General features: G+C 37.2%; 2 protein-coding genes across 5 annotated transcripts in view; both read left to right on the forward strand.

The window, feature by feature from the left end:
• The first annotated feature begins 11,937 nt into the window (after positions 1-11,937).
• On the forward strand, positions 11,938-19,400 carry LOC114356090 (poly(A) polymerase type 3-like). The gene is made up of 4 exons (XM_028309174.1): positions 11,938-12,035; positions 18,089-18,250; positions 18,763-19,030; positions 19,382-19,400. The coding sequence occupies exons 1-4, from the start codon at positions 12,026-12,028 to the stop codon at positions 19,398-19,400; spliced, it is 459 nt and encodes a 152-aa protein (XP_028164975.1). The 5' UTR covers positions 11,938-12,025.
• Positions 19,387-27,966, forward strand: part of hrg (poly(A) polymerase hiiragi) — a 32,612-nt gene continuing 24,032 nt past the window's right edge. The window contains exons 1-9 of one of the 4 annotated variants that reach the window (XM_028309175.1): positions 19,387-19,543; positions 20,185-20,414; positions 21,368-21,475; positions 22,190-22,301; positions 23,276-23,434; positions 24,371-24,582; positions 25,601-25,721; positions 26,277-26,453; positions 27,136-27,243. In XM_028309175.1, coding sequence (XP_028164976.1) covers positions 19,429-19,543; positions 20,185-20,414; positions 21,368-21,475; positions 22,190-22,301; positions 23,276-23,434; positions 24,371-24,582; positions 25,601-25,721; positions 26,277-26,453; positions 27,136-27,243 — 1,342 coding nt within the window. In that variant the 5' untranslated portion in view covers positions 19,387-19,428. Of the gene's footprint in view, positions 19,544-20,184; positions 20,415-20,617; positions 20,713-21,367; positions 21,476-22,189; positions 22,302-23,275; positions 23,435-24,370; positions 24,583-25,600; positions 25,722-26,276; positions 26,454-27,135; positions 27,244-27,669; positions 27,778-27,966 lie in introns of those variants that run through there. The other 3 variants (XM_028309178.1, XM_028309177.1, XM_028309179.1) reach the window with 3 other exon arrangements.

Genomic DNA, 27,966 nt, shown 5'->3' on the forward strand with positions numbered 1-27,966 from the left:
GCTGACACTGTGTAGGTTTGTTGTCGACACGAAAAGAAGAAGAATAAACTAACTTTTAATTAAAAACCCTTCCAGATCGGTGTAACGATTTGTTAATTAGATGCCATAGACATGGTGAAAGTAGAGAAGGTAGAGAGAGACTTCCCGATTCATATGGCATACCAAAGGCACAGTCAGGTTTTTAGACTTTTTAGTAGGTAGGCTCTGCCCTTCTGGCAGGGTGCCACATAACCCTCTAGCTGCCTCCTGTCTGGTGGGTATACAATTTATTGTATTTTCCTGACGATAAAAAAGAGCGATCAACTTCTAGCAAAAAAAAAACTACTGAATCAATTTCTAGTGGTGGAACAGTAAAGAAAGCATTGTCAAAGCGATGTATTGTTTAAGAGTAGCCTTGACGGAGTTCTGCGTTTGCAAAGTTCACGGCATTTGTCATGTGAAAGGGGACAGGAACTTAATGGGCCTCGGAATTCAGCGAGATTTTACTGACGTTTACTTAGTAACTGGGTCTTTCGTCATTCTTTTTAACATTCTTCAAAAAATAGTTCTCAATTCGTCTATTTTTTATGTTTAAGTTGGATCAGTCTTTTTATGCTTCATAGCAAACAAATAAACATTCTGTTACGACAATATTTGAAAAGACAACACGAACTGCTTACTCTTGAAACCAGATACTTACATGGTGTTATGAATGAGAATGAATGACGCTCGCAAAACGCCTATTGGCCAAATTACAATAAAATCAGTTCCAGTATTGCGAAGAAACAGATACGTAAAAACCTTTTGCGAGTAAAAATACCGCGTATTTTTAGAAGGTCCCCAAGATACTCGACTTTCATTTTTATCTCTCCATTGACGTGCGCCTATTAAATTTTCCCCAGTTTGCCTTACACAGTAATCGAAACGGCCTGACAAGTCTGCGGTCTGCGGGAAATGAGGAGTAGATCCAGCCAATTCAATTTCATTACTCGCACGTAGGGTTGCCATTCGTCCGGGATTCCCCAGATTAGTCCTAGTTTAGAGGGCGTCCGGGCGGGGTTTCATTCGTAGTCCAGGCTTAAACATTTAATTCTTACGACGATATCTGACCTTTTACCTTAGGCAAAGACCTGTTGACTCTATTTGTTGACCTGGGCTCCAATATCCGAGGGATATTCGCGTCTTATCCTGGTTGCCAAATTTTAGAGATGGCAACCCTACGCGCACGGCACTCGAGGACCGCCAATGACACAATTTAATTACGTAAAGTAGGGTTACAGACAGACTGAGTGTGTGATAATGTTGTCCACCTTGATGAATTCTATTATTGGTAATTTCAATTCCCAGTTATGGCGCAGGTTGTTACTTTACGTGGCCCGAAATACCATATAGCAAGCGTTAAATGTATTGATGAATTCTATTATTGGTAATTTCAATTCCCAGTTATGGCGCAGGTTGTTACTTTACGTGGCCCGAAATACCATATAGCAAGCGTTAAATGTATTCTATAGGACTCTCAAAAAGTAGATTGAAATGATTCTTCAAACGAAATATGAATTGTGTTAATTAATAGCTAGGTCTAAAGACTCAGGGCTGAGCATCATGTAGGAGACTATTACCTAACCTAACCTACTTATAGCTACACTGTTAAGCTACATGATTGATGATAAACTAGGCTTAAATCCACCTGTGGATCTGAGGTGGAATTGTGTAAAGCAATCGTAATCATTTGACAGTACATAACGTACGATAAAGTCAGTTAAACAAAGCGTTTGACAGAATAATCGTACGTTATGAACTGTCAAATGATAACGATTGCTTTACACAATTCCACCTCTGGTCTACAATTTGTCATGTAAAAGGGATCTAATATTTCAAAATTATCTACTAAGTTACAAAGGCTTGGACAAAGGTTACTAAATCATATTCAGGTGTATTAATAAAGATGAAACGGATAGTATAGAACTGACCGATCCTCTAAAATGGATCGCATTAGGAAGGCGCTTACTCTGCGGGATTTTAGACGAGAAGCGTAGTTTGAAAGATGAGTATGTTGCAATAAAAAATGGGATTTAGAAGATCAATGTTACAGCATCAAAAAATGCTTTAATCATGTACCTACCAGTCGTTATCAACCTAGAATCAATTGAAATACATATGTAGCTGATTCAATCTTTCTTCTACTTGCTAGAACTATTCTTTCGCAGAACTAGAAGGCAAATGACCAATTACTTAAGCAAACTGCTCAATAAACCAACCAGTTGCAATTTGCAGTTGTAAATGCTTTAGAAAGTATTTTTTGCGGCAACTCTGATGCAGTATTGTCAGCTCTCACGACAGGCCTTATATGGAGGTGCCCAGAACAGGCTTTACGGTTTTAAAAGGTAGCCCATAGCACAGGTTTTTCAATGTATACCTACCTGATCTGGGCAATACAGTAAGGCTTAAAATCGTATGATGTCCGTTCGATCCGAATATGAGATTGTTTTCGGTGGGGTATCACGGAATATCAGACCGAATAACCTCGGGCTACTGAATAATTAAAATATCGGTTTCGGCTGAAATATTTCCAGAAATTCGATTACAACGAAAATGCTGATGATTTTATATTACATTGAACGAAGCTTTTAGTAATGTCTGCCTACAAAATATTTGAGTACTACGTATGTTTCGCAATTGGAATGAAAAATCAGCCTCAACTTAGCATTTAGCAATAAAATCATTCGATAGGACTGCATTATATATAGGATTTACAGGCCAAATAAGACAACCTTTAATTCATTTTATAAAATTTAAACTTTTAAACAATAATAAGACTATCGCACGTATCTATACCGTTTTCAATCATATTTTCCGCATCCTCAGTATTTTAGTATAACCTAGACAAAATGACCTGCAAAAGTAGTTACATACTAGAGATGAGACGTATTTACTAGAACAGGTCCACACACTAGATATTTTACAGTACTAAGTGGCACCTATTCCAATTTTTAAAATACTTGATCCACTTAGTATTTTTTAAATTACACGATTTCCGACCCTACCATCAAAGTAATAGAGGTTATTATTGCATAATACGTAGTCGTGTATTACACGCACCGCGTATTTCTCGCTAAGTATTTTTTAAATTACACGATTTCCGACCCTACCATCAAAGTAATAGAGGTTATTATTGCATAATCCGTAGTCGTGTATTACGTGCACCGCGTATTTCTCGCTAAGCTTATGTGCGAACGTAGAGATTCACTCCGTCTCTGTCTGACAAACAAATTTGAGCGCAGGCAGGTGTGAGATAGGAATAGGTGTTTGATGTATTACGTAATTTAAACTCTATTTGTACACAGGTAAGGTTTTGAATATTTTAATTTTTGTTCTCTCTCATCCAGCTCACTCCTTGTTGACTAGCCGGTAAAAAACCAGTTTTTATTCTTCCGACAGGTTTGTTTTGGTTTGTTGTCACGCGTCCGTGATAATTGCATAATTTGTATTGAAATAGTAATTTGATAATTAGATTAAATTGGAATAGTTTTCGAGTGTTGATTAGATAGAATTTAACTCCTGTTTCTGAGAAGTTACCCGCTAAAATACCGGTGGTGACAAAAGTTCCCAGAAATTTTTGGTAGTAGATGACCCATGGGGAGTTTTGTCACCAAGATTTTTTGTCTGTGTTTCTTTGTCAATTTGGGCGTGTTCCTTTACATGTATGGAGATTTGCTATTTTTGACATCAACGTTGATAAATTTAGCGATATCTGTGNACAGGCCAAATAAGACAACCTTTAATTCATTTTATATAATTTAAACTTTTAAACAATAATAAGACTATCGCACGTATCTATACCGTTTTCAATCATATTTTCCGCATCCTCAGTATTTTAGTATAACCTAGACAAAATGACCTGCAAAAGTAGTTACATACACCAGTATGTCCGACCTGCATTATGTGTCCGAGGTTGATCGATACTGCGAACTTTATGAACCTTTGCGGTAAGTAAAATGTTTTATGGTGTCATGTGGTGACCGTGACGTAACTGGACCGTTATCAACCCGTTACTGTAACTTATAACTACGATTATACTGTACTTAATCATTAACAAATCATCGGTGATGAGGATGACTCACAAAACCTCGGCAAAAAATTAAAATCATTACATTGAATACAGTAACCTAATGATGTGCTGTTTTTGAACTAAATCAATTTTATTTGATTTGACAGAGACAGAAAAAGAAAGCCACTTGATAAAAGGAACTAAGTAAATGGATACGCCTTCAAAAATAATATTAGTCGTTTAATAATCTGCTAAATTAGGTTTTCTGATAGTTTAATAGCTATTCGGGCAAAAGATATTACCTACAAGGTTAAGTTCATCAAAAAATTAATAAATCGGCCATTCGTCAGATAAAAGCTCTGCGATTGGGACAAATAATAATTGGAATTCTTATTTTTACACAACTTAAATAATTATTTATAAGGTTTTGAAACTATAAAATAGGATTGCGGTACAAGGAAACATACAAACGTATTTGATTATAGACAATTTCAACAAACATACTATGTCTTTGACGTAAAATAATAATCATTTATCCAAATAAATGACAGCAATTTATTGAACAAAGACAGCAACTAAATGCAATAACGGCTGATTTGTTGTATGTTTGTACAAAAATTACCAAACAAAATATTGACCGAAGTAAAAATGAATAGAGGCAAAGGAGAGTCTTCTGGTCTAATAAGATATCATATGCTCAACAATGACAGTTTTACCATCATATCATGATATCAACGAGCAGTAAATTAAAGCACCATAAGCATCTTAATATGTAATTATATTAGGTGGTATTTTACAACAAAATTGTGTAGTACGATATCCTCGACTGTGCTTCATGAAAACTAATATATTATGTATGATATAGTATTGAGTATGACATCATTATGACACATTTATCGACGAAACGTGGACAGAAGTGGCTAGTTTTTTTAATGGGTCTTCCTTGGACAAATAAATACACANGATACAAAGCTTGCTAATGTGTGAACATTTTCTTTTAGTTACAATTTTATTGTTTTAAGGTAGCACTTTTTTGTAAAAAACAAAGCAGATATTTGACTGCAACCACACCTGTAGGCCTAAGATGCGCGCCGCGATAAGCGGTTATCACGCCATTTTATCGATTTTGCCCATACATTTTGACGTCGATAAAAGTTACCACGGCGCGCATCTTAGGCCTACTGAATCCTGATTAAGTGAGAAGCACTAATATTTATGAGCATCCTTCATGTCAACTTTAAATAAAATTATGTCTAGTTATTTACTAACTAACAAGATCTAGAAAGTTTACAAAAGTGCCGCAATATTCCCTAGTCCTCAAATCTCGCATAAAATTATCAAAGTTTCAAATGCAAATACTTTGTGATTAGATTCCGATAAAGGCTTGCGAAGCGAGGTTTCCATTAGTCTGGTCTGCCCACGCTACGGGTAGTTCATTTATCCTAGAGCATTGGTTCCCAAATTTATTTGAGACGCGCCCCCTTCCGACCATGTACAAAAAAATCCGCAGTTGAGAGCAGTTCGACTCCCTGTCGAACTGTTCTTCACCAAGTTACCGGATCCAGAGAGATCTAGCGAATCTCTCAATCGGACCTTGAAGAATTTTCTAATAGAGATGGCGGTTTGAAGATGAGCTTCATCGAGCAATAAATAATCTTGACGGGAGGAGGGGGGGCGCGGAATTTTTTGTATGGTCGAAAGAGGGCGCGTCTCAAATAAGTTTGGTAACCAATGATCTAGAGCTTGCTTTGTCAATAAGGGAAAGGGGAAAAGCTACTGGAGATTTTTTATCCTTTTTGATTTTGAATGCTGCCAATATGGCAGATTAAAATATAATGGAACCTATTCATATTATTTTTGATATTATGACTCAATTCGATCATTGCCTTACATGTATGTTGCCAATATACCTACTTAATTAACAGATTGCGATACCAATGATGCAATTTTTATTGATAATGCGTGTACTCAATTTCACCCGAAAACGCCTTGGTGATCGAGTGATCATCGAATGATTTTCTCGATACAATACAGTGATTCTAGGTTCGGTTACTTACAAGTATCTACTGTAAAAACCAGTATGTGATTTTGCTTCCAGTTTTGTTGAGACGTGGTAGGCTTGAATATACCTGATTATCATATGATTTGGTGTTTGAAATTGACATGTTTTTTTAACCCTGAATTCGACTGAGCAATATTAAACGCCTATGAAAGATTCATTAATTCTGACACTAGGATTGATACCTCCACTTGTTACCAGAAAAACACGGACATTTTTTCTCTATTTCGAGATCTACAAAGAATTGTCTTAAAAAGGCTAACAAGCGACATTAATTTCGATCTTCTTGACACGATAGAACGCGGCACATCCATCGTATACTTAAATATCCGTATATTTTCGTATTCGTAGTGGAAGACAGTCGCCCACGGCGTTTCCCGCGCGTTAAAATTAGATCCTGCATCGGGTGACATAACCCGACTCGACCCTGGTGTTAGAAAGTGCATGCCACTGGATGTTTCACGTGATTTTACCCTTTTCAAGGGTTTATTCTACTATTCTTCATTCCCAAGGTGAAAGGCTTAATGTCGAATCAATTCACCTGGGTGAAATGGTTCAAAGATGATATGAGGAACCAAAAAATCTTTGTTCACCCAGATGAACAATAGTGGAATAATCCTTTTCAAGGAGTTATACTTTATGCTGGTGTAGTTTACGGCCTTGTTTTCAGCAATTCAAAAGACAAATGAGTATATCCGAATATCTATTGTTCTGTATAATCAGTTACGTGTGCTAGTATTATTTACGAGGTTTAGTCCTCATACCCATAATCAATCATACGATATTAATCTCGACTAGATATTATTTTGTTATGAATAACTAACACAGGTTATACTAAGTCAATATAGTTTTAAGTTATACTCATTCACTTACATTTAGTTGTAAAATAATAATAAATGGTCGCGTGTTAATTGCAAGTGATTTTTTAAGTCATTGTAGGTGACTAGATACACAATAGATTTTTTATTGTTCGTGGCTCACCGGTGAGCCGCGTGGCGTCCAACGTGTTATTTTACAATAACACTGGCTACTCATAAAGTGTGAATATACCACGTGAGAAAAAATTGTATAAACAATGGCAATATCAAGAGAGGAACCTGATAAAATCAGTTTATATTGGGATAGAGTAGTTTAAATACCTATCTATACTCATAATAATATGGTTAGATATTATTTTTTAAGGCACAGTAATCAACGTAAGAGACCCAAAAGTGATAAAATTAGATTCTAATACAGAAACAAATAAGAATAAATTACATTATTCCACAAAGTGGAAAATAAGCTCACAACGTAAGGGTATGGCGGCCTTATTATTACGTTAGTGTGCGCCAACCCTGCGTAGTTTATGCATGAGATAGCCTCCGTTTCAGCGTAAACAGTGTCCTATGGTATATCTTAATACACGTAGGTATAATGTGAGCTTATTTACAGGAAAGTTCTCCTTAGGTTAGGAATAAACAAGGGTCAATATTCCATAAAGGATAATATCCAAAATACCTTGGCTGATCAAACATCTTTAGGGTTGATAACTGTAGGCATTATTTTTTATTAGTTAAATAATGTTATAGAGATTTCAATATTTTTGATTACAGCAGAACACTGTATCAAAAAGCTTACTTATAGCAAATGTTTAAACAAATATGATTCCAAATAGAATAATAATATGCTGATGAATACACCAGCCGAACGTGGCACACATAATATAAAACATTGCAACTTTACACAAAAACACACAGATTGCAAATAAGGCGGAAAGCAATTGCATAAATTCCCCAAATATGTATTTCATCGTTCACAGAAATAATTTGATAATGTGTTCGTCATTGCATTCAAGTTATGAATAAAAGATATCTAGGTAACTTGTTGTACTATGTTTTGGGTAAGGTTTTACTAAACTACCCTTTTTAAAATCTTACTGTGAACAGTGAAATACTGTGATATTGAATGTTAAAATCAACGAGTATTCAACAAAACATGAATACAAAATTTTCTCTACACAAACACCAGTAACACATTATAATGTGTTGGATATTTTTAAATGTAGATGACACATTGCACATCTGTTTTTGAATAATGTATTGATATGCTATGTAGTTCTGCAAAACATTCAATATTGTATTTTCACCTAGTTTCTTGAACATTTTAATTATTACTAATAATAAATTTTGCATTGTATTTAGGTGTGAGTTTCATAAACATAACACATTTGAAATATAGGTAATGTATTATGAGTAATTGACAAGTAAGATAAAAAATTACACCAGCCACAATCGGTTGGATGTGAAATACCTATACATTGTATATTAAATCTAATATGTACTTCAGTAACTACTATAAAGCAGGAAAGACTGAATTACTTGCAGTAGGTAGGAGAAAAACGATTAACAATTCCATAATATTTAACTGAATCAATAAAATATGTTACTTATGTACACAAAAATGTGCATTGAAATGACAGAACACATTAAAATATATTTTGGCATTTCAATAGAAGGCAACAGAACTGATAGGTACTAGGAGAAACTACAGCACTAATGTTTGTGTTCTTGGAACTTATAAATAAGTAACAATAAGTGCCATTGTTATAAAGAAAATTGATTATATTACCTTAATTAAGGCAGTAATTAGGTATTGAAATGTCTACTAAATATCTAATTACTTTTGAGTATGACAAAATTAAATTATTTAAGTTCTTACATCATTCAGTGGACAACACTTGCAGTTTCTTAATTGCCTGTAGTTTTTTTTAACTAAATATCTTTGTTTGTTTCATTCACTAATTTGGATTCATATAAGTATTGCATTTAAAGTAATTACAACACAATTGTTTTTAAAGCATTGAGTGCTGTAATAATCAAGTGAAATAATTGACTTCGTTACGTAAATAATATTATGTCCAAAACAATTTTAAACGTCTTTAACAAGCGCAGATGATCTTGTTACCCTGAAAATATGCTATGAAATAGATCATACTAAACAGAGTGTTCTTAGCTGGCTAAGACGAACTGACATGGTACACTGACCATACTTTCTAGCCTCAGATCTAGGTTTGTTGCTCAATTATTTTCCACATATTGATGAAAGACTACTGTACATACGTAACAGTAATGAAACTTTAATCATTCTGGCATAGGTTGATTTTTCACATTTTTAATTGAATATTCAGCTGTGTAACTTTTCCACTTAGGTAGTAAAATTTTGTAGCATCAAAGTAAACAATAATAAATGAATGAAAGAATTATCATAGGGTTACTTTATCTCAATACCAAAATGCTTCATGAAAATCTGTGTTATGGCCTGTGAAACTCACACCAACATAGTAAACATAGAATCTGTGCTAGCAAAAGTTGACTCACCGAAAACAGGGGCCTCTCCCTGGCCGGAGCCGACGCTGCCGTAGTCGTGGGGGGCGCCGGCGTCGGACTCGTCACATGGTCCGCCGGGAGCGACTCCGGGACAGTCTGCAGCGTTGGTCGCATCGTAGTCGACATCTTTGCAAGTTCACCAGGTCAAACACTTTACAAACACCTAGCCCGCCGTCACCTCTCGCATCCTCCGCGGGGTCCCCTCGCCCGACCGCCCCCGACCCTCACCAGCACGGATACACAGCACCAAGGAACGACCAACAACGCCCATCTAACCGCATTTTCCACCAGAAAAATACATCGCGAAACTCTACAGCGACAGCCCGAATTATAAGATTTATAAACTAATAACACTTTCACGATATGCTAACGATCGTCGAGATGGAAAACGGAAATAGACTTTAATATAGACACGCAAAAAACTATTAGAAAGCTTACGGTGTCTTCTCCTGTCACATAAACACTAAGCAGGAATTCGGCGTATCAGCCCTTTATCACTACGCCACACGATTTATATAACGCGACCGGCTAGTTTAAACTATTATAAATCATACGGCTACGAAATAGTGGGCCATTTAATAGTAAAATTATTTAAGATATTCACATAACTCCGATAAAAGTCCTCACATTCTTGAATTCACTCTCAAGATGGCGGATTTTACCAACTCCTCGTAAATGGGCACAAGGCTGACACGAAAACATCAACCGGCTCTCTATCAATCCCTTTCTTTTCGTATCACATAAAACGAGATAGTGATATGTGAACAATATCAACGGAGTTTTGTGATACGACGAGGATACGTCACTGAAAAAAACTGCCAGTGGACATGCGCAAAAATAACGAATGCTATGAACGCACCCATGAACCCATCATGCGTTCAAGTTTTTTTTTTCTAAAGTGTATGAAATAGTAAATTTTTTTAAAAACGTTTACTTAAAATACTAGCTTTCCGCCCGCGGCTTCGCCCGCGAAATTTAGTTTGTCACAGATCGTCATAAATAAATATAGCCTATAAGTTATTCTGAGTTATAAACAACAATACTGTAATGTTTCATCAAAATCCGTTCAGCAGTTTTTGCGTGAAAGAGTAACAAACATCACAAACATCCAGATGATCCAGACATCCAAACTTTTGCATTTATAATATTAGTAGGAAGTAGGATATTAGTAAGAAGTAGGATAATGCAAGTTTTTTGTAAATCAATAGTCTTGTTCTTGTAACAACTACTGCTAGACCGTGCTAGAACTGTTGTTGTTTTAAGGTAACTTTAGACAAACTTCGTCTCCCAAGTGTTTCAGAGTTATACTATAATGAAGCATCGCGTTTTCGCAACAATAAAATTAGATAAAAAGAACAGAAAGCGTACCTGAATAAAATAAAGATCAATCAAAATGCGATCAAAACGTCACCTTCTGGAGTTTTGTAACACTAAATAGTATTTTTTTTACTCATTTAGTAGCAACATAGAAGTATGATTTTTGGCAATGGCAAGTTGGGCGCGCAAGCGCCATATTGTAGAAAATGGCTGCCTTGTTGTTGGCGACTGTTGGGTGCTTGTTTGCAAATTAATGTTTATTTCTTTCCTTTATTATGAGTTGAATTAGTTGTTTGTGCTATTTATCGTGAGATGTAATATACGACTACTTCCTTTGGTAAGTAATGTTTTGATTCTATATATTTTATGTATTTACTGTGCAGTCGTAGATGTAACTGCTGAATTAAAAAGCAACGTGAGCTTTCCTTGGCCATAAAGTTTCCTGTGTTTTCATAATAATCAGGTTAGATATCGACTATTTCTAAGTATACATCTTTCATCTAAAGGATTTACAAGATCAATAATATGCAATTCACTTATTTACCTACGTTGTGACCTTACAAATCGTCACACGGGGAGTAACAAAAGATTTCAACTATGGTTTCATTGTTACTGCAATTTTCTCGATGTTTTGAAGTTTTCATCTCTGTGTAGCTCAGCCAAGGTTTAAATTGAATTGATGGAGGGTGAAATAGTTAATTTACTGTGCAGCTGGGATGTTCTTCGGGAAGTCGATTCGTTTGTATTCGTGGTAATAAAATAAAAAAGTAGGTTGAATGAACCATGAATCTATCCGAATAACTGCTTTCTACGTTGCTAATGTTTGAGTTGTATCTTAATAATAACCCATTTAAGCCAAAACACTCGTTAATTCCATTAAGTCTTCGTAACTACAATGGCGTAATAAATACCTACCACAATAATTAGGGGTTCACTAATGACAGTTAGTCATGAAGGATTACTAAGATGATTTGCATACTTAAAATCCATTAATGTTACGCATTTGGTCATTAGAAATGTACTTGTCAATGATCACTTTACTATTAATTAACTACCCCTTTGAGTGTTCTATCATAAGCTAAGCACCATATTTTGTGCTAAAGCTCAAGCCCTATTTAGGTATTTGGTTGAAGCAGTAGCAGTTAGTTTTCTTCCAGCTTTGGTTGAGATTATTTGTATCAGCTGTTGTGTGTGTGTTTATAAATAAAGTGCAAATAGGCTCTTCATTGTGACCTTTGAGAGAGATCCCAGTTAAATATGATTCCTGGTAAGTTTAGTTTCTAAAGATTGTTGACAGTGTTGTCTTTTGGAACTTTTGATAATTTACTAGGTAGGTACCTACCTATTTTTAATTTTAAGTAAATTTATTTGCTAAAATAAAATATTACAACTACATAATAATATTTAAAGAAACTACTTAATTAACTAAACTAAACCTAATTTAAAAATAATAAAATAAAATACAAGTCTTTAAATAGAATAAAATCACAAACATTCATTGACTTTCAAATCTGAACATGATGTTACAAAATCAATATGATTTGATTTGTGTAACTTTTTTCTAACTTTAATTTATCTAACTTCAAAGAAAAAGTATTTAAATAATTGAAAGCATCAAACAAGTGAATTTTAATATGTACCTTCAAAAAATATATTTTTGTCTGTGCTCCATACAATAATGCCTCTAATTAAAAATTTTCAATACAAAAATCTCTTTAGAATCTAAATAGAATTCATCAAATTGTATCAAACACTGAATCCAAATTGTATTAAATGTTCAAATTATTAACTACATACTACAATAAATTCTCAGTTACAAAAGTAAATCTTAGTCAACAGCATGTGGTGTTTTCTTTATCAGCACCTATTGTTATTGAATTAGCACTTCATTGTTATCACTTACCCCTTCCAGTGTTCTACCTTAAGTACCATTTGTAAAGCTCAAGCCCTAAGTATTTGGTTGAAGGAGCAGTTAGTTTGCTCCCAGCTTTGGTTGGGGTGACACTGTTCTAAGCACAGCTGAAAGGCTCTGTGTAAAGTGATTATTTTGGATAGGTGTTGTGAGTGTTTATAAGTAAAGTGCAAATAGGCTTCATTGTGACCCTTGAGAGATCCTAAGTTCAATATGATTTCTGGTAAGTTTAGTAAGATTTTTACCTATTCTACTGCAATATTTTGTTTCTTAGAACTTTTGATAATTTAACAGGTCTATTTTTTGTGTTAAAGTCACAAACATTCATTGAGTTTCAAATAAATGAAAAAACTTTTAAAATCTGAACATGATGTTTAAATCTGAACATGATGGATGATACTAAATCCATAAAATAATGCCTAGAATGACAATTTTTAAAAATCTATTTAGAATCTAAATAGAATTCAAAATATTAGATTACCCTGCCAAATTGTGTCAAACACATAATCTAAATTATATGAACACATTTTTTATTTTACTCATTAAGGTAATTTTGTAATTTAAAACTACATTATACAAGATTGCTTATAAATTTATTGACCTACTACAGTCCAAAATTAAATCTTAGTCAACAGCATGTGGTGTTTTCTTTATCAGCACCTATTGTTATTGAATTACCTCTTTATTGTTATCACTTACCCCTTCCAGTGTCTACCTTAAGTACCATTTGTAAAGCTCAAGCCCTGAGTATTTGGTTGAAGGAGCAGTTAGTTTGCTCCCAGCTTTGGTTGGGATAACACTATTCTAAGTGTTCTGTGAGTGTTTATAAGTAAAGTGCAAGTAGGCTTCATTGTGACCCTTGAGAGATCCTCAATTCAATATGATTTCTGGTAAGTTTATTAATATTCACCTATTCTACTGACAATATTTTGTTGATTAGAACTTTTGATAATTTAACAAGGTCTATTTTTTATGTGTTAAAGTCACAAACATTCATTGAGTTTCAAATAAATGAATAAACTTTTAAATCTGAACATGATGGATAGGTACTAAATCAATAAAATAATGCCTAGAATAAAAATCTTTCAATAAAAATCTGTTTAGAATCTAAATAGAATTCAAAATATTAGATAACCCTGCCAAATTGTCTCGAACACATAATCTAAATTATATGAAACACATTTTTTATTTTAATCATTCAGGTAATTTTCTAATTTAAAAATATACAAGATTATTGCTTATAAATTTATTGACCTACTACAGTCCAAAAGTAAATCTTAGTCAACAGAATGTGGTGTTTTCTTTATCAGCACCTATTGTTATTGAATTAGCACTTCATTGTTATCACTTACCCCTTCCAGTGTTCTACCTTAAGTACCATTTGTAAAGCTCAAGCCCTAAGTATTTGGTTGAAGGAGCAGTTAGTTTGCTCCCAGCTTTGGTTGGGATAACACTGTTCTAAGTGTTCAGTGAGTGTTTATAAGTAAAGTGCAAGTAGGCTTCATTGTGACTCTTGAGAGATCCTCAATTCAATATGATTTCTGGTAAGTTTATTAAGATTTTTACCTATTCTACTGACAATATTTTGTTTCTTGGAACTTTTGATAATTTAACAAGGTCTATTTTTTATGTGTTAAAGTCACAAACATTCATTGAGTTTCAAATAAATGAATAAACTTTTAAATCTGAACATGATGGATACTAAATCAATAAAATAATGCCTAGAATAAAAATCTTTCAATAAAAATCTGTTTAGAATCTAAATAGAATTCAAAATATTAGATAACCCTGCCAAATTGTCTCGAACACATAATCTAAATTATATGAAACACATTTTTTATTTTAATTACAGGTAATTTTGTAATTTAAAAATACATATTCAAGATTGCTTATAAATTTATTGACCTACTACAGTCCAAAATTAAATCTTAGTCAACAGCATGTGGTGTTTTCTTTATCAGCACCTATTGTTATTGAATTACCTCTTTATTGTTATCACTTACCCCTTCCAGTGTTCTACCTTAAGTACCATTTGTAAAGCTCAAGCCCTAAGTATTTGGTTGAAGCAGCAGTTAGTTTGCTCCCAGCTTTGGTTGGGGTGACACTGTTCTAAGCACAGCTGAAGGGCTCTGTGAGATAGGTGTTGTGTTAGTGTTTATAAATAAAGTGCTCTTCATTGTGACCCTTGAGAGATCCTAAGTTCAATATGATTTCTGGTAAGTGTAGTTTATAAAATTGTTGTCAAGCTTCCAAGAAAAATTGATTGAAAATAATTGCAAACAACATACCTACTTATTTTAAAGTAAATTTTAAATTCTACAAAAAATAGCTCTCTTTTTGATCCCAACTTATATATTATATATATAATATATTATTTATTATTTATATATTTATAATATTATAAATGCGAAAGTAACTCTGTCTGTCTGTCTGTCTGTTACGCTTTCCCGCTTAAACCTCGCAACCGATTTTGATGAAATTTGGCATAGAGATAGTTGGAGTCCCGGGAAAGAACATAGGATAGTTTTTATCCCGGTTTTTGAAACAGGGACGCGCGCGATAAAGTTTTTCTGTGACAGACAAAATTCCACGCGGGCGAAGCCGCGGGCGGAAAGCTAGTTCTTAATAAAATAATGTGAAAATCTTTCAATTAAAAAATCTATTTAGAATCTAAATAGAATTTAAAATATTAAAATCCTACCTACTACCCAATTGTATCAACCACTTAATCCAAATTGTATTGAACACATTTATTTTGTTGATTCTACACATCTTAATTCTGAATTTTAGATTAAAAAAAAAACAAGATTTCTTATAAAAGCCTACTACAGTCAATTCACAGACCAAAAGTTAATCTTAGTCAACAGCATGTGGTGTTTTCTTTATCAGCACCTATTGTTATTGTATTACCTCTTTATTGTTCACTTACCCCTTCCAGTGTTCTACCTTAAGTACCATTTGTAAAGCTCAAGCCCTTAAGTATTTGGTTGAAGGAGCAGTTAGTTTACTCCCAGCTTTGGTTGGGATAACACTGTTCTAAGAACAGGTGAAGGGCTCTTTGTATAGTGATTATTTTGCATAGGTGTTGCTTGAGTGTTTATAAGTAATGTGCAAATAGGCTTCATTGTGACCCTTGAGAGATCATCAATTAAATATGATTTCTGGTAAGTGTACTAGTTTGAGAATAAAGATTTTGAGACTTTGGTATTTTCTAATTGGTCTTTTTAGAAGTGTAAAACATTAATTGACTCTCAAATCTTAGCATGATGATACTAAACCAATATGATTTGTCTAACTTTAATCAAGTTGAGCCAAAAAGTGCTTAAAAATAATTTAAAATCATTAAACTTATTGTAAATTTTAAATTGTGCAAAAATACAGTTCTGTCTGTTTTCCATAAAATAATGAAAATCTTTCAAATTCAAGTCTATTTAGATTAGATTATCTTACCTATTAGATTCTAACAAACCTAAACTCATAAACACATTGTTTATTCTAATTTGTTGATTCCACTAAAACTAAAGTATGTTAGGTGATTTTTTTATAAAACATTTAACAAGATTGCTTAGGTATTATTGATTAATTAATTTAAAAAATCTCTGACCAAACAAAAGTAAACCTTTCTCAAATACCTCTTTTCATGACATGTAGTATTTTTAGCTTTTTTTATCCTTATCAGCTGTGGCTATTGTTATTTAAAAAGCCCACAAGGAGCCCCTTTTGTTAAATAAAGCCTTTTGTAAAGTAATATTGATAAAGCTAGTTAATGTAGGAAACTGAATGTGGTTTTGTGTTGAAGAAAGTTTTATATTGGTTTTAAAATATAAGAATATGTTTATCTTTATCTTGATATTTCAAACCTGACTCAAGAAAATCTAAAATGACAAAAATGTTTTAGAATTATTTCTTGTTCTTTAACAATACAGTTATTAGCATCATAGATACTTCAAGGTTAGTTGATCATTATATTTTACATTTGAAATGTCATCCTTACATTACAAAATACATTGCTTAAGATATGATAAAACATATGATAAAAATCTTGTCGAACTAAAGTTAAGTTCAGTGTCTTACATTATTTCACTGTATCCAAAAATAGGTTTCTAAAAATATCTAACTGATAAAAAGTTTGGTGGCAATATTTCACTTTATTTCTTTGAAAAATTGCTAGTCTGTTAGCGCGGGTACAGCGAACAACGTGACTTGCCGAAAGTTTGTCCCTTCACGTTCTTGTACACGTTGTTTAGGGATTACAAGAGCGAAAGCTGAGAGTTTGATTTATGGTTTAACTGAAATTCCGCGGTAAAAACTTTTTACCGCTAAAATAATTAACTATAGCTTTTTACTAAAAAGCTATAGTTAATTATTTCGTTATGAAATGTATCTATTCGATAATTCTCCTCAATGACTTTGTATATTCACTCCCAACTACATACAATATTTCGCTTTTAAATACCGATATCAGATCATAGCGGAGACGTTGTCACCTCCTTCAGGAAATCACAATGATCTGTGGGAAGACATGCGTAATTACTTGACTTCGCTTGTGCTTCACGGTTTGCGACTTCGGGTTATGTAATTAGCACTTAAAATTATCTTTATTACCGAATAGGTACTTTTTGTATTACGGACCTTTGCCTTAGCGCTACGGGACTCTCCTACGCTTACTACTTTGTTTCTTTCCTGATCACACATCCTGGGCACAAGAGCTGTACCTTTCAACCACTATTCGCGTGAATTCTTTTAGGGGGGGCCTGTGGGCCCCTGTTATGCCATGTCAGCTACGATTAGTATTAGCTCATGAGTTAGTACTATCAAAAATCATCTTCAAATCAGTATCCCAACATCTTAGGGGGCACCAGACCATTCCGGGGGCGTGCCACCCCGACCCCCCCGCTATACAGGGTGGAATTACATCGATNGTAATGCCACCTGGAGGGAAAGTACTCTTCATATTGTAGATAGAAATTTTTTCTCAAAGAAAACTTTATTTTTGAAAAGAAATAGAACTGCATTCAAAGATTTCCAAAAATTTGCTTGCCACATCTGGGATTCGAACTTTTATTGCATCGATCGTTAGGGTTAAGTATTAGAATGAAACTTCTCTAACAAATTTGATAAATCAAATTAAAGGAAAACCATGAAATCTTAAATTATTTTAATTATGTACAGGAAATTGTATGGTATGGTAGGGAATTTTGGAAAAATTTTCGAAAATCTTTGAATGCAGTTCTCTTTCTTTTAAAAAATAAAGGAATGTTTTCTTTCAGTAAAATTTTCTATCTACAGTATTAAGAGTACTTTCCCTCCAGGTGGTATTTCAAAATTCCACCCTGTATACGCGCATGGAGAAGGGTCAAGAAGAATTCAAGAAAGACTGACCTAATTATTATTTCTTGTTGCTGCAGGTCGTACCCCGCGGTCTAGCTACTTCCCCAGACAGCGCCGAGCCAGAATGTGGCCCGCGTCGCAGTACCACTCGGGCGCCCACCAGCCGGGCAAGCCCAACGAGCACCAGAACCAGCAGAACCTCAAGACGCTGGGCATGACCTCCGCTATCTCTATGGCAGGTTGGTTCATCATCGTCATCATTTCAGGCATAGGAATCCTATAATGGTTGTGGACCGACGATCTGGTAAAGGTCGCGGGAAGAACCTGGTTGCGGGCAATGCAGGACCGTTCATTATGGAAAGCCTGCACCCCTAATGCCTCCGCCTTTGTCCAGCAGTGGACGTCATTTTGCTGAAACGAACGAACGAATCCTGTAACAAGATTCCCACTGCTGAACATAGGCCTCCCCAAATCATTTCCAGATTGGCCGGTTAGTAACGACCTGTGTGCTACCTTTAGGAGTTCGTCTGTCCACATCCACAAAAACTTGAAACAGAGTTTCCAATTTGCTGTGAAATTTTATATTGTTAGTAGCTATGAATAAATTACTAGTAAATTGAGTTCGAGAATTGGTGACATGATCAAAGTCTCTTTGCCAAACAATTTTTTTTAGTGTCTATTTACTAGTGGTGTGTATCCAATGCCAATACAAAGTATCACAACATCAAATAAATTCAAATTATTTTTACAGGTCCAAAGCCGATCGACATCGAGAAGACGAATGAGCTCAAAGAGTCCCTCGTTCCCTTCAACGTGTTTGAGTCAGAAGACGAGATGCACCATCGTATGGAGGTGCTGGGCTCCTTACATCGCCTGGTCCGCCAGTGGATCCGCGACGAGTCGCTCCGCAAGAACATGCCTCCCAACGTGGCGGAAACCGTCGGCGGGAATATATACACCTTCGGATCGTACCGGCTCGGGGTAAGTGGTCCGAAGACTCCTTGTATGGTCCTCGCTTCGTATGGAGNACATCGATCGTTAGGGTTAAGTATTAGAATGAATCTTCTCTAACAAATTTGATAAATCAAATTAAAGGAAAACCATGAAATCTTAAATTATTTTAATTATGTACAGGAAATTGTATGGTATGGTACGGAATTTTCGAAAAATTTTCGAAAATCTTTGAATGCAGTTCTCTTTCTTTTCAAAAATAAAGGAATGTTTTCTTTCAGTAAAATTTTCTATCTACAGTATTAAGAGTACTTTCCCTCCAGGTGGCATTTCAAAATTCCACCCTGTATACGCGCATGGAGAAGGGTCAAGAAGAAGTCAAGAAAGACTGACCTAATGATTATTTCTTATTGCTGCAGGTCGTACCCCGCGGTCTAGCTACTTCCCCAGACAGCGCCGAGCCAGAATGTGGCCCGCGTCGCAGTACCACTCGGGCGCCCACCAGCCGGGCAAGCCCAACGAGCACCAGAACCAGCAGAACCTCAAGACGCTGGGCATGACCTCTGCTATCTCTATGGCAGGTTAGTTGAGGGTTTTATTAATTGAGTAATTGTACGTTAGCGCCGTAACTAGAGCGGTTCCCACAGGCACAAAGCGCAACTGTTTGGACAGGCTGATTGAAGATATAACCGCCCGCGTATAATTGGGTAGTTGACATTATTAACCGGCAGACAGTGGTGACTGAGTTTGTTGCGGCGCTTCTTCTCAGCACTTGCCAAATGTTGGTCTCGAAGCGCTGGTAGGGTAAAAAGATTATGAGACATGTATAGGCTCCTTAAGAGCAAAATGACGATTTTTAAGAACTATTTATTAGTCTAATCAAATAACGAAATTTTGACTTTGACTTTGAATCATTTCTAAGAAATTACTTTTAAAAACACTGCATTCTAGCTTTGAAAACCGACCTGTCAATTTTCCGTAATAAAACTTGATTTATAGTAGCTTTAGTATCGATAAAATTCAATTGTATTCGAGAACTGGTCAAGTCACAGATCTTCTTTTTGCCATACAAAATCCATAGGAGTCGCGTTTGGACAGCTAGAAAGAAGTGGTATCTTGTAATAATTGGTTAATTAACTGTCACAACTACCCAGTTACGTGAAAAACATAGTGTCACGAAATTGAGTAGTAAAAAACTTACACCATATAATTTTCTTTACAGGTCCAAAACCGATCGACATCGAGAAGACGAATGAGCTCAAAGAGTCCCTCGTTCCCTTCAACGTGTTTGAGTCAGAAGACGAGATGCACCATCGTATGGAGGTGCTGGGCTCCTTACATCGCCTGGTCCGCCAGTGGATCCGCGATGAGTCGCTCCGCAAGAACATGCCTCCCAACGTGGCGGAAACCGTCGGCGGGAATATATACACCTTCGGATCGTACCGGCTCGGGGTAAGTGGTCCAAAGACTCCTAGTATAGTCCTATCTTTGTATGGAGGTGCTGGGCTCCTTGCATCGCCTGGTCCGCCAGTGGATCCGCGATGAATCCCTGCGAACTTTGGATCGTACCGGCTCGGGGTAAGTGGTCCGAAGACTCCTAGTATAGTCCTCGCTTTGTATGGTGCTGGGTTCCCTACATCGCCTGGTCCGCCAGTGGATCCGCGACGAGTCACTCCGCAAGAACATGCCTCCCACTGTGGCGGAGACCGTCGGCGGGAATATATACACCTTCGGATCGTACCGGCTTGGGGTAAGTGGTCCAAAGACTCCTGGTTTAGTCCTTCTTTAGTATGGAGGTGCTGGGCTCCCTACATCGCCTGGTCCGCCAGTGGATCCGCGATGAATCCCTGCGAACTTTGGATCGTACCGGCTCGGGGTAAGTGTTCCAAAGACTCCTAGTATAGTCCTCGCTTCGTATGGTGCTGGGCTCCTTACATCGCCTGGTCCGCCAGTGGATCCGCGATGAATCCCTGCGAACTTTGGATCGTACCGGCTCGGGGTAAGTGTTCCAAAGACTCCTAGTATAGTCCTATCTTTGTATGGAGTTGCTGGGCTCCTTACATCGCCTGGTCCGCCAGTGGATCCGCGATGAGTCGCTCCGCAAGAACATGCCTCAGTGTATGCCTACTAGCGGATGCCTACGTCATAACATCTACCTGCATTCCAAATTTCAGCCCGATCCGTCCAGTGGTTTGGGCTGTGCGTTGATAAAACACTATGTCAGTCAGTCACCTTTNTCGGTCACCTTTGAGTTATACAGGGTGTCCCAAAATGGGTGAATCAAACTGCTAGGGGAGGTAGCTCTACTAATGTACTATCCCTAAAAAATATGACAACCTGTATATTATTATTTTGTTATCAATCGATACTCAATCGATGTCTCACAATCGTCGTTTCGTTCGCAGGTGCATCACCGCGGCGCCGATATCGACGCGCTGTGCGTGGCGCCGCGCCACATCGACCGGACCGACTACTTCCAGTCCTTCTACGAACTGCTGAAGCAGCAGCCGCAGGTACGTCTAGAGTTCAGTTTGCACCCATCAAAACCTAAGTTTCTAAGCTGGCTAAACAAATCTGATTTGCCTCCCATAGCGGTTGGTTACGTCCATTTATGGGTGTTATACTGTATACAGTACGCCAAGAAAACCCTGTCCAATTTTAAACAATCAAGTTTTTCAAGGAACCATTGAAGTCTTCTTTACTTGTTGACTGTAAGCCTAGGCGCAGACTACAGACTTTTAGTCCGTCGAAGTTGGCCCGATTCTAATTTGTATGAAGAATCGGCCGATCCAATGTGCGCACTTTCATACATCTCCATACTGATTAACTGCCCGACTGAACTATCGGCCAACTAAAAATCGGTGGTCTGCGCCTAAACTAAACGGTCGCATGAGACCGTGGTAATAATTTCTATAGTCAGTCGCAGGTAATTCAGGGGTTTATTTTATTGCTGTGCTGTTTTTTTGCACCAGGTGACCTGAGATTTGGCGACTTGACCTTTCACTTAATTTTGTCTCAAAAGATATTACATTTTGACATTCATAAATGCCAAATTAAATACTTATGTGTCACAGGAAAATCGTGTTTACAAGTATGTTAACTGTAATAGTCTAGCGGTCGAACATCTTCTCATCGCCGGTTAAGCTTTTCGCGTCTCCCTGCAGACTTTTATTTCTTTCTTCTTTTTGTAGTGCACAAATTACTAATGTTATCTGTTTGTTCTACAGGTCAAAGACTTGCGAGCGGTGGAAGACGCTTTCGTACCGGTAATCAAAATGAACTTCGACGGCATTGAGATAGATTTGCTTTTCGCGCGACTGGCGCTGAAGGAGATACCTGGTAAGCAAATTGTTAAAGATACTCAAATTACGCTCGTTTTCACAAACGATACTTGCTTAAGTGAAGCATCAAATCGAACGCACAGCGTTGAATGGAGTTATCTGATGGTTCGTGTGTCACCCTGTGCGTCTACGCGCGAGGCGTTAGTGTATTTAACTTTTTCTAGACTGTTGCGAATTTGGAAATAAGTGTCATACTAATTATTTGTCTTTTAGATTCATAACATATTATTTCAGTAAATAATATGTTATGAATACCTAAGCCAAAGATGTTTTGATAAAGAAGTCAGTAAAAATTGCCATTTATATGTTGAAATCCAGGTCACGAGCTTACCATTTCCATTTCGGTCACTAGCACACATATGTTCACATTTATTGGCATGATGACAATGAGTTTATTTTCTTCGAGTTAATGAAAAAATTTAAAGGAAAAAATCTATATTTTTTGAAAAGCGACCCTTATGTATGGACAAATGTCTTTTTATGTGTTACCATAGGGGCTACTTAAAAATTAGGGATTGATGGTGAAAACGGGCATTAGTGTCGCATTAGAAATTCACACACATAAAGTAATCAAAATATGTGCTCATTATCCACTGCGGTATCAGTACTCAACGTTCGAATAATCTTTAGTGCTACGCAAGCAATGTAAACTGTTTACATTCCATTATGACGTCGCTGCTGTCATCATTGCTGTTACGAGCAATGTGTTCTGTTTTTGGGCATATTGCTGCGACACCGGCCCCGCCCCCTTGTCACATCTCCCTTAAGTTTCTGTGATCTGTGTATCTAAAGCCTGGTCCGTGAGCACGTAGAATTTTGTTGCTGTCGCGCTCGCACACTCACTGCGGGCGCCCGTCGCACAGTCGCGACAGCAATATAATTACGCGCGAGCGATAAGGATGGGTAGCTTGGGGTCATTGGACAAAATTATACGTGCTCACGGACCAGGCTTTAACAATGTTCTCTCTCCAGATTCCTTCGACCTCCGCGACGATATGCTGCTCAAGAATTTGGACCAGAAATGCGTGCGTTCGCTGAACGGATGCCGCGTCACCGATGAGATACTTCGCCTCGTGCCCAACATCAACAATTTTAGGCTGACGCTGCGAGCCATCAAGTTGTGGGCCAAGCGTAAGTATTTATTGTAACACTAGCTTTCTGGCCGCGGCTTCGCCCGCGTAGAATTTTATCTGTCACAGAAAAACATTATCGCGCGCGTCCCTGTTTCAAAAACCGTGATACAAAAACTATCCTATGTCCTTTCCCGGGACTCAAACTATCTCTATGTCAAATTTCATCAAAATCGGTTCAGTGGTTTAGGCGTGAAAGCAAGACAGACAGAGTTACTTTCGCATTTATAATATTAGTGTATATTAATTAATTTTGATAAGAATTACTACACATCTAAGGGTTACAATATTAATCGGCGCAGGCGGTACTGCCAGTTCCCAAAGACTGGATTTTGTAGCCTCAAGTTTCAAAGCTGGCTAAACAAAACTGATTTGCCTCTCATGGGCCAGGCCTCGAGGCTGGTTATATTTACGTCATGAAATTTGAAATTTTCAACAATCAAAAATGAATTTATTTGGGCAACAGAATCACCTGTCTTCAGATTTTTACAAGTTTATTTTGACAGCATTGTTAAGAAATAGGTACAAGCTTTGTTTACTAAATTGCAGTGCGCAGTGTGAAAATCAGGGTTCGAAAGAATATGTTATTATTACGATAATTATCATGAAGCCTAACTTGAACTTGATAATTTCGAACCCTGGTGAAAATTAATGTAGGCTTCCTGCGTGTATAAGAATAAGAATAAGAAATTTATTCATAATGTTCATTACATGTCAAATTTTCAATATATTTTCTTATTAATCATAAACAATTGCAGTATTAATAAGAAAGAAATACACATCATGTCCAAATAAATTAATAATACAAATAGAATTAAATGTCAAAATAAATAGTGTCAATAATAATTAAATTCCAAACAGTTCGTCAATTTTATAGAACGCCTGCTATAGTTTTAATGTCGTTAGAACTTTATTTATTTCCCTATCTCCTCATCAGGCCACGGCATCTACTCCAACACGCTCGGCTACCTCGGCGGCGTGTCGTGGGCCATGCTGGTGGCTCGCACGTGCCAACTATACCCCAACGCGTTACCCGCGACCCTCGTGCACAAGTTCTTCCTGGTCTTCAGCCAGTGGAAGTGGCCGCAGCCGGTGTTGCTGAAGCAACCTGACGCCGTCAACCTCGGCTTCCCCGTGTGGGACCCAAGGGTAAGTCTTCATCATCCATCATCTTCACCAGCTAGGGAAATTGCTGAAGTGATTGGACGCCGTCAACCCAGGTTTTTCCGTGTGGGACCCTCGGGCAAGTTCTCATTCCATCGCCATCACCTTGAAAATCCGTCTCGAAGGACCAATATGCTGCTTTGATACTGTGTAGTTAAGTTTTGCAGTACAATCGAGTAGCACTTAGCCTCTTGATTGGGCCATTGTGAGACTATACTGATACTGTGTAGTGGAGAAATAAAAATAGCGAGTGGATTATATTAAATTATATTGACTTTGGTAATCACAATTTTCAAACTAAACGAATGTTATTTACGCGAGTGTTCAAAATTGCTGATCACAGATGTCTTGTATGCTTAGATTTTATAAACCAAAGTAACTATGCGGTTTTTATATTGAGTGAGGTCAGTGATTTTATACACCACTATATTTTTATCACCGAAAAAAATTTAACAGTTTATGTAGAAATGTGTGAAAAATTTAAAGTTAAAAAATAAATAAAAAGAATTTCAGTTATTTTTTTTCATTAAATTTTCTTCAGTCCGTATTTTACGCGTCACAGCTGTGGCACTCCGCTGCTCGCTAGAGTAGTTGTATGCGCTCGCACATTGCCCCGATCTTCTGTCTCGCTCACGCTTCGACCACGCTTCCAGTGTTATTATTACTTACTTAGCTAACTTCAAGTAATTTTGAGTTCTAATAAATGTTACATTATCTTACGTAAATAGTGCTAGCGACGCGTGTGTCCATAAATTACCAATTTTGGGATGAAATTTTGTGTAACTTTATTTAACTTTTTTTTTGCATAAATAGGATCAGTATCAATAACTCATTACCCAGTTTTTTTTTTCGGTGATAAAAATGAAGTGGTGTATTGAGTGTCGCTGGTCACTAGTATTACACATATGCCACTAACTTATTTCTTAGAACCTTCTATCTATAGTATAGTCTTTCTAAAACTTATTTACACTGAAGTCTAAAACATATCTTTGTTTGTACACAGGTGAACGTAGCGGACCGCTTCCACCTGATGCCGATCATAACGCCCGCCTACCCGCAGCAGAATTCCACCTTCAACGTGTCAGCTTCTACAAGGACCGTCATCATGGAGGAGTTCCGGCTTGGTGAGTGCCTGCGTCTAAGAAACCAAGATAATTTAAGCTGCTTCTCAGTACTGGTCCATTTATTGATATGTACATGTTATTGACTACACAAATATGCGACCGTCAAGCCTGCCCAACCCGTCTGGCTATTGAACTATTCTCAACTCTCGTTCCCATCGCTCTAACTCCTGTGTAGCCAGGATCTACAGTTTGACTGGCAATAACCCAACCAGTCTTTTTTTTTCTTTAGACCCGGTTCAGTGACTAATCTACTTATCAGGTCATTTAGTTTAAGGAAGTGTTGCTCTCAATGTGTAAAGTTAATTTATTTTCTCGAAATAGGCTTGTACTAAGCACTTTTACATGTTCCAGTATAACTTTAACCCTACCACTTAGGACAATAAGTAAGAACTCGGATTGAGTTCTTCTTACTTTGGTCACTCTCCAATTAATCAGAGGCAAATGTAGGATTTAGCCTACACTCATTAAACAATTGTATGCAATAAAGGCTTGACTATCACAACGTATAACACTCACAATAAATACAATTTGAAACTAAAACGCATCTTTCCCCAGGGCTGGCCATCACGGACGAGATAATGCTGAACAAGTGCGGCTGGGAGCGTCTGTTCGAAGCGCCCAACTTCTTCTCGCGGTACAAGCACTTTATAGTGCTGCTCGCCGCCGCCGCCTCCTCCGACGACCAGCTGCAGTGGTGCGGACTGATCGAGAGCAAGATCCGACATCTCATCAGTGAGTACACACACCCACACATAAGATACGCACACTATACGCAAACAGGAGCGCTCATAAACACAATATAGATGTCCAACACTGAACCGTCCCAGCTTTGTTGAACAAAAAAGCCACATTGGACAACCATGTAATTATGACATTTACATGAGGACTAATATCTAACCTACTGGGTTGTTAATGTTAGATTTTTTCCACTTAGTGTTTCTATACATTACTTTCTACATTTATCTATCTAATCCATTAGTTTCCAAACTTATTTGAGACGCGCCCGCTTTCGACCATACAAAAAATTCCGCGCCCCCCCTCCTCCAGTCAAGATTATTTATTGGTCGTATCGAGCAGTCTGAAATGCATTCTCTCGGCGGTCGCAGGTTTCTTAGAGATGGCCCGCGCCTCCCTTAAAAGGTCTTTGCGCCCCCCCACTTTGGGAACCAGTCCATCCATCTGTAGATAATGTTAAATCGCAATGTAGAAAGTTTGTAACCATTCCAGTGACCATTTATGCCCAAAAAAAAGTCAACAGACTCTGATTTTTTTTTTATTGAGGATTGTCTCGAGTTTCCTGTGATCCTAACTTAGAGAATGGAGATGGCTACTTGAATAGCACTGCAAAATAATTTGACACACACTTATAAAATGAGTTGCTATGGTCGATATTAACTCGTTCCTTTGTCCACAGCTACGCTGGAGCGCAACCAACACATCACCATCGCGCACGTCAACCCGGAATGCTACACCAGCGTGCCCTTGAACACCAACGACGGACAGCCGATGGCCTTACCACCAGGTGAATACACTATAACAGTGTTTTTCAACCTTTTTCATGACACGACCCCTAGATACACTATAACAGTGTTCGTTCGCGCTAAGATTGCCGGTNTCACCTTTGAGTTAACGACGTCCACTGCTGAACATAGGCCTCCCCCAATGACTTCCACATCGCACGGTTGGTAGCGGCCTGCATCCAGCGCCTTCCTGCTACCTAACGGATTAGCAAGCTGAAGTGGCAGTGGGCAGGGCACATAGTACGCAGAACTGACGGCTGATTGGGCAGCAAGGTTCTGGAATGGAGGCCGCGTACCGGAAAACGCAGCGTGGGACGTCCATCCATAAGGTGGACCGACGACCTGATAAAGAGTTGTACATATAGATTTATTATTTTGTTATTAATCGATACTCAATCGATGTCTCACAATCGCCGTTTTATTCCCAGGTGCATCACCGCGGCGCCGATATTGACGCGCTGTGCGTGGCGCCGCGCCACATCGACCGCACCGACTACTTCCAGTCCTTCTACGAACTGCTGAAGCAGCAGCCGCAGGTAAGTCATCTCTCGAGTTCAGTTTGCACCCATCAAACCCTAAGCGGTCGCATGAGACCGCACTAGTAATAATAGGCTGGTTTCCTTAAATATTACTTTTATTCCGTCAATTACATTATATTACATTATCAAAAAATATTGGACACTTTTATTTTTATTAGTCAATCTAACAAGTAATTACGAAGTTAT

This window comes from Ostrinia furnacalis, unplaced genomic scaffold, assembly GCF_004193835.3.
Source record: "Ostrinia furnacalis isolate ACB-3 unplaced genomic scaffold, ASM419383v2 OfSCF2637, whole genome shotgun sequence".
NCBI classification, from domain to species: Eukaryota; Metazoa; Arthropoda; class Insecta; order Lepidoptera; family Crambidae; genus Ostrinia; species Ostrinia furnacalis.

Bases quoted from the DNA above. Each gene is read 5' to 3' on its own strand.
- LOC114356090 (XM_028309174.1), top strand. The intron at 18,251-18,762 runs GTTGGTTCATCA...TTATTTTTACAG, and splicing joins CTCCGCTATCTCTATGGCAG to GTCCAAAGCCGATCGACATC.